This window comes from Panthera tigris, chromosome B2, assembly GCF_018350195.1.
Source record: "Panthera tigris isolate Pti1 chromosome B2, P.tigris_Pti1_mat1.1, whole genome shotgun sequence".
NCBI classification, from domain to species: Eukaryota; Metazoa; Chordata; class Mammalia; order Carnivora; family Felidae; genus Panthera; species Panthera tigris.
In genome coordinates this window covers 91,294,744-91,302,493 of record NC_056664.1, presented here as the reverse complement: position 1 = coordinate 91,302,493, position 7,750 = coordinate 91,294,744, and the positions used below count along the sequence as shown (strand labels likewise).

At 32.6% G+C, this 7,750-nt stretch overlaps 1 protein-coding gene across 3 annotated transcripts in view; it reads right to left on the bottom strand.

Moving 5' to 3' along the window:
• Nucleotides 1-869: 869 nt before the first annotated feature.
• Nucleotides 870-7,750, bottom strand: part of GRIK2 (glutamate ionotropic receptor kainate type subunit 2) — a 649,982-nt gene continuing 643,101 nt past the window's right edge. For 2 of the 3 annotated variants that reach the window (XM_042986877.1, XM_042986878.1), the window contains exons 17-18: nucleotides 3,555-3,689; nucleotides 1,110-1,194 (exon numbers count right to left, since the gene is read on the bottom strand). In XM_042986877.1, coding sequence (XP_042842811.1) covers nucleotides 3,570-3,689 — 120 coding nt within the window. In that variant the 3' untranslated portion in view covers nucleotides 1,110-1,194; nucleotides 3,555-3,569. Of the gene's footprint in view, nucleotides 1,195-3,554; nucleotides 3,690-7,750 lie in introns of all 3 variants that reach the window. The other variant, XM_042986881.1, reaches the window with a different exon arrangement.

Sequence of the window (7,750 nt, the reverse complement as noted above, 5' to 3'; positions counted from 1 at the left end):
CTTTTCTATAGATGAACAGTCCCCTTTCTCCTTTCACTGAGATCTGCCCAGGCTCCATCAAGTTCATTTAGAGCGGGAACGAGGGTTTAGATGAACATATCTGAATGTTAGAATGAAAGCTTCAGTCTTCCACATAACCATCAATACTCAGCCCTCTTTTACGACTTAAGACAAAGATTGCAGAACATCATCCTTTTTCATTCAGAATCTCTGAACCAACTGTTGCCCTTTTATTCGGGGGATGGGATTGGGGAAAGGGTATAAGGGGGTAGGGTAAGGATCTGGTAGAGTTGTATGCTAAATCTCCTGCTTTAGTAAATTTAAGAAAAACATTATTGCCTTGGTAATTGACATTTCTATCGCAATCAGTGACACAGACTGTCAAAAGAAAGAAAGAAAGAAAGAAAGAAAAACACTGATGAATATCTGCTTTATATTCCACTTGCCATGAAATTCAGATTTGTTTTGCATTACATTTTTTTTCACATCCTATAAACACATATCGTCTATTCAGATGATATTATACTGAGTAGCTGGGGGCTAGTAACATCATCACCTCTATTACCTGGGTGTCAGAAGACTGTACTGTTTCTTGTATCACTAGAGTTTTTGCTGATTCCAAGTATTTTTATTCTTTAATGATTTTTTTTTTTTTTTTTTTACTGGTTACCCTTGGGGCATCGATTTTCCACCTCCTGGCAACAGTTGGACTTCAAAAGGAACCTGTAATTTCCTACTGGACTGCATTTGAAACCAGCCACAAAATGCGCATGTCACATTCACTCAGAAGAAGGGAGGAACCCATGATAAACAGTGTAACCCAGTGTAACTTGGTTGATCCGTGATGCTTGCAAATCAAGTCTGATCATTGCAACTGCTTAGATCACAGAGTCTCTAGTTCATAGACACAGCGGCATGAGGTAACTCATTTTATTTTGCACAGGTTGCATATTTCCACAGGAAACATTCTCGCTAAATTGTTTGGAAAAAAAGACGACAGTTTGTGCTTGGGTGTTTGGCCTCCCAGCTTTATGCCATGGTTTCTTTACCTGGCAACCTTCTGTCGTTAAATGTGTGCATGTTGATAACTTCTTCTGTTTTCACAATAACTGGGGCCTGTGGCTTGTGTTTTAACCGTCGCTGGCACTTCAGGGACATCCTCAGTTCTTCCACCATAGCGCTACAGAAGGACCTCTAGGAACAACACAGAGAATGAAATATTACAAAACAGATACACTGCAACTGCCCAGAAATAATATTAAACTCATTTTCAACAGGCTTGTCAACATAAAAGCCTTGAAGGTTTGAAATATTTCATTAAGAAGATTATAACAGTTGTTGCACTTTTAATAAACAACTCATGATATTTCAAATATTTTTATCAAAGTGGGCTAGTTTAAAGAAAATCTCCACCCGACAGTGAAATTAACTGCCAACAAGGAATGCATATAGTACGTATATGTTGAATAAGATTTTCAGATGTAAAATTTATTAACATCGTGAAATATAAATCTACCTTAAAATTTAAATACAAACACATATACACAAATCAATAACCAGAAATCCATTCTTGATTTTTTAACAAATAGAAGAAATGTACTACTTTTAAATCACAACATGAAATATGAAAATTTTCTTTAAACATGGATTCTACATTGTGCATCTCAAAACAGAACAAAAATAGTACTCACACATTTAGACATAAAAACATGGAAAATAATTTCTGGTATTCATCATATCTTGGTGTGATTATGCCTATAAAGCTATCGATGATGATTACAAACAGATATGATTTAATCATGAAATGACAAACTGTAGCACGTTAAAAATACATGAATATTAATTTTTTTGTCAACATAGGCTTCATGACTGAAAGCTGGCAAATAAGTTATTCCATGAAGAAAAAATGACCCTATAAATATTATTTTAATTCCCATTTCATTGGCAATAGATTTTGTTAGAAATTCTGTATATCTGGGGCTCATTATAACACATTCCTCACAATTCCTATTACAGAGTCATATATGTGAAACAAAATTTTGTTAGTCTCCTTCCCCAGTTAATTGAGATACACATGTATTAGTTACATATGAATCAGATTCATGGACAAGTTCCATATTGTAGTTGGAATTCAGATGGGCTGAGACTTAGGCTCTTTCTGTGCAAGCACTACAAGTACGAACAACAACCAAAAATGTGGACAAATATGAAAAGTTTATACAATTCCTAACAGTGATATGAAAACAGTGAAATAAACCTAATCAAGTTTGCGTATGAAGACATTTTTTCCTTTAGATGTTGCTGCTTTATCGTTTATCAGTTTAGGCTAATTCCAAAATAATACAGGATAAAATATTTCATACCATATATGTGCCTTATGTTTGTAAAAATATTTTGCATGCATAATTTTTGTGTCATTCAAACTAATACTTTGAACTAAAGTAGGCATCTATGTGACAGAAATCTGATTCAGAGAAAAGGCAAATAAATCACTTTCTGTGGCTCATACCTGAGACTACAGCAATATATCCTGATACCCAATGTTGTGATTTTTGACCCTGCCTTAGTATCTTCTTGTCCATTATTGGCTATATCTTCATTTCTCTTCTATGGGTTCCTGAACAATTTCCTTATTGGTATTCCCAACTCTAATGTCTAGGCTACCCTTCTCCAAAGGCTCACAAATAACAGAAAAATCTATTTTTAAACCAGTTATTAATAGCATTTCCTTGTCCAACAAACAGATAAAATCCAAATGTCCTGTTTTTTCCCCATCATGACTTCTGTGATTCAGCTTTCCTCCTTCCTCCTCACTTTCCCCTCTCCATTTCTTTTTTCTCTACATATACTCTTCTCTGCTTGGACCTTCAGGATTTTTTTCTCCTTCGCTTCTTGCTCTAGTGCCCTGCAGAATTCTTTCACCCTTCATATCAATCCAACTTTATCCCTTATCTCAGGACATGACTCATATTTTCAGTTATTCAGAAATCACTTTCCAAATGACCAGAATCGTTATTTCATTCAATGTGGTTTTGTCCCTCTAGCATTTTGCACTCATTGTCATGTTTTTCTATCTGGCCTCACTGTCTTCTGTGTATCCTTCTCACTAAATTGTAAAGAGCAGAAATCAAATTCTCATGGCAATGAATGAGCACACATGTATTCTTTAAATGTTGACTGAATTTTAACAACAGCTACACATGACCCTAATATTTGAATTCTAATTTTACAGTGCATTTAATTCATTTGCTTAAAAGTTTTTTCAGAAGCTTAGTAAAATGCATGTCTATGAGTTATCTGATTAATCAGGTAAAACTTTGGCATTTGTTTAATAACATTAAATTAGTAAAAATATTAATTTATTAGTACTTGTAATGGGTGATGATTAAATGCTACACATGGATTTCCCATTAACTACAGTTACTGCCATGCATTATTTATAATGTGCTAAATTATACAGTTCAGAAGTTCATGAATTAGATTTCTATTAAAGGATTTATATGACACTGACAGCCAGTAGATGGACACAGTGTTTCTCATTGCTTAATACCTACTATTAGATGTACTTATTAAGAACATGATGATAATGATGATGAAGATGGTGATGATGACAACACTGTAGAAATGGAAAAATCTGACTCCAAAAGGGGGAAGAATACATAGTCTTGAGGTAACTTAGTCTTGGCTCTCTGTTGAAACATTTAACAGAAGAATTGATTAGATAATAAAACAAGGTCAGAACTTGATGCCATTGACACTTTAAAATGTTATAGGATGTGAAAAACGTTGAATTGTTTGAAATAAGCCTTCATTTAAAATGAATAAATTTTGCAATGCTAAATAAAACCCTCTTCTTGGCAAACTCGATTTGTAGACATTTTGAATATATTAGTTCAAATAAACTAATTATTATTTTTTGTCCATACTAAAAGAGTGTCCTAAACAGCTGATTTCCTTTGAGAAAAAAATTTTATAAATATACATACCCATTCAACTATGAAATGACTCAATTTTATTTCTAGTAAGTGAAAGAGTAAAGTATATTTAGTACCCTATACTTAACTTCAGACTACAAATAAAGGCATATAAAACTCTTTTAAGTAATTTTATATAACATTTATATTGTTGAGTAATATAAAATGTAGGTTAAAAAAGTCTGCACCAATCAAAAACCACAATACCATCACCTTTTACAAATGAAAATTATCTTAAATAAATTATATTTACAAATTTAGAAGTTCTGAAAATTATAAGCATGTGACCCCGCCATTACTATTTTAGGCTTTATCTAGTCTACAAAACTATTAGAAAGTGAACATTTTAATCAAGCAGCCTTTAATCAACCAACCAATAGCTTGGTTTTATTTAATGTCAAATTACTACTTTTACTATTTTTTTCTTGGAATGAGTGGTATTTTACCAGTTCTCTTTATCTATTAGTGTATGTTTACCTGGAAAATAGTTTTATTTTAGGTTATTAATAAAGTCACCGTGAAACCATGGGTTCTCTTCTTGTAGAATATTTTTAATCCTTCACAAAACTATGAAAAATTTAGATCTCAGTAAGAGTTTAGAATCTACATGGAAAATTTAAAGAATTTAATGATATCATAAAACACTGTTCATTTGTGGCACTAAGACAAAAACATATTCTCTACTTTTTTTTAAAGCTTTAGAATACAAATTCCATATTGTAATCTGTGTTAAAATCTAAAGTTGAAACTTCAGAAATGATTGTGAATTATAGTTGTTTCCCTGTGCCGTATGTTGCCAAAAAATTACTAACTTTTAAATAAAGTTCTAATGTCATTCAAGAGACCATCTGTCTTTCCTACTTCATATAATAATTGGAACTTTAAAAATGCCTTTTTATTGAAATATTAAATAAGGTTTTGAAAAACCCAAGTGCATGTAACAGGAGTTTCTTGGATTATAATAAAGAAGAAGAAAAAGGGGGTGGGGAGGAGGAGAGGAGAAAGGAGAGGCAGAATAAAGAATAAAAGGAAAAGAGAGCAATAGAGAGGGGAGGAAGGAAGTAGAGAGGGAGGGAAGACAAATAGGGAGGGTGAGAGGAAGAGAAAGAAACTATGTTGCTTTTCAAATCACTTCTTAGGAATGGAAAACCACAAATTGTGTCATTAAATAAGGTAACTTTCTTAGGGTGAAAACAACAACAAAAATGTTTCTCCACATTAATATAACAGACTACAAAAAGAAAAAAGAAAGGCACAAGGATACTAACCATTATTAAAAACCTCTTTTAGTAAGTTTCAAAAGTTTACTAAACAGTGTCTGGATGGTAGGGTGGCACTAACCAAATAGAAGATTCCTGAAAATGAAAATTTAAATCTTTGAGCTGTTAGCATGTATAATTGCATTTAAATTAGTAAAACTCATTATAAAATTCACTATATTTAATGAGGCAACCTGTATTTACACATCTCTAATTCTATAAAGGATGAAGGTCCGGAAACTTTAAAAGTATAAATGTGGCTATATTTACATTGTTTTAAAATAAAGCTGTATTTTTATTTGGAGTATATAATAAGACAACATAAATAGTCCACAGAAAAAATGTTCCACGATTATCATTATTGGTGTATAGAATAATTTATTCTGAATAGCTTAACTTTCGAATTTACAGATATGTTTATATGATCACATGATGTGACAGCACTTGGCAAAACACATAATTTTTTTAATATTAGAAATCTAGTTGTAAATATGTTCCCCACTGGACACTGGCATAAACTCCACTTTTAAGTTAAGACCTTTATATCTATCAATGTCTTTTTTAAAAACAGCAACTGATGAAAAATAACCAATTTGAATTTTTAAACTTTGAAGCTTGTCACTTTCAACTTGAAAATATGTTGTCATTTATCACCCAGAGGAGAAATAATCATAAAATATTATACAGTACGATCAAGTCTGTATTTAGTATTTATTTTTTAAAGCGGAAACTATTTTACATGTCTTGCTGTCTATTCTTTGATAGTATAAATGATACTCTAATATTCATTCAGAATAATTTCCAACCATTTTTGCATACTTGAAATTTCCTACTTGAAATGCCATCTAAAATATTCAAGCTACTTCTATCAGATTTGTAGCTCAATATTCTAATATATACTAGCTTATATCAACTAATCTGCCTTTTTTAATGTTGTATTTAATTTTCAGAGAGTGTGAGTGGGGGAGGGGCACAGAGAGAGAGGGGGACAAAGGATCCCAAGAGGGTTGTTGTGCTGACAGCACAGAGCTCAACATGGGGCTCCAACTCGAGAACCATGAGATCATGACCTGAGCCAAAGTTGGAAGCTCAACCAGCTGAACCACCTAGGTGTTCCTAAGTTGTTTTGTTTTGTGTTTGTCCTTGAAATTGCTTGTAATCTGGGGACACCTGGGTGGCTCAATCTGGTGAGTGTCCAACGTCGGCTCAGGTCATGATCTCACGGTTCCTGAATTTGAGCCCTGAGTTTGAGCCCCACGTTGGGCTCTGCTCTGACAGCTCAGGGCCTGGAGCTGCTTCAGATTCTGTGTCTCCCTCTCTCTCTCTCTGTCCCTTCCCCACTTGTGCGCCTGTGTGCTCTCTCTCTCTCTCTCTCAGAAATAATAAATGAATTAACTATAAAATAAAATAAAATAAAATAAAATAAAATAAAATAAAATAAAATAGTTTGTCATCTGGTCATGGATAACCAGTCTGTTCTCAGACACTTTTCTAATTAATTTTTATGCTGTGGGCCATTTGACCATGAAGTCCAAATCACATATAGTGAAGACAAACCCAGTCACTGATCCCTGCATACAATTATCCCATATTAGATAATAGCTAATCAACTAAATAATAACTAAAATGGAATAAAAGTATAAAGAATATAAGATGCAATATTTTATATAGGCATTGCTGTTAAATGGAGAAAATAATTGTCATTTAATATGACACATTCCTTTTGATTTATACTCTTTTTAATTAACAGTATTTTTAAAATATCAAAGAGCTAATGCTGTACATCAGAAGTATAAATTGACCTAAGGCTATATGAATGTAACAGTGAAGCAATGAGAGATGGAAAGTGACTAGTTAATACACTCATGTCAAAAATATATATAGCAACTTTGATCTTGATATTCAGTTCTAGAGCAGCTATCATTTTGAAAAAAAATATGTTATTTAGATAAGCTTTGCAGCTGTCAGACGGGACTTTTTACATGCAGTTTCTGTAGTGATCTTATTGCTTAATCACTTTAATTTTAGAGCTAGAGAAACTCAAACTCAAGAAGTCGTTATCTATCTAAGGTTATGCATGTAACTGGCATGAGAACTAAAAGAATGCTGTTCTCTTGATTACCATTCTACGAATGCTTTATTATTTTAGCTTGCTTCATTAACAGTGATTTGAATTTCAGTAGAGCCTTTTACCTGGATGCTGTTCTTAATAAATGTTAATTTTTGAATAATAAGTAATAAATCAGACAAAAAATTATGGGGCAAAAAGAAATACATTTTTTAATGAATAAAATGACAAAGCATCCTATGCTTTAGCCTGGATTATTTTACAATGATAAACTTACCCAAGATTAAAATATTCTCAGAAACCTTGACTCTTACAGAAACAATTGCTGAATATTTTATATTGCATTTAGCAAATACAGTGACACAGAAAGATGAAGCATCATCATACATTTTTATACTTCCCCTACTTAAGCTAGAAAAATCAATAAATAAAGTCTGAAAAGCTTCAAC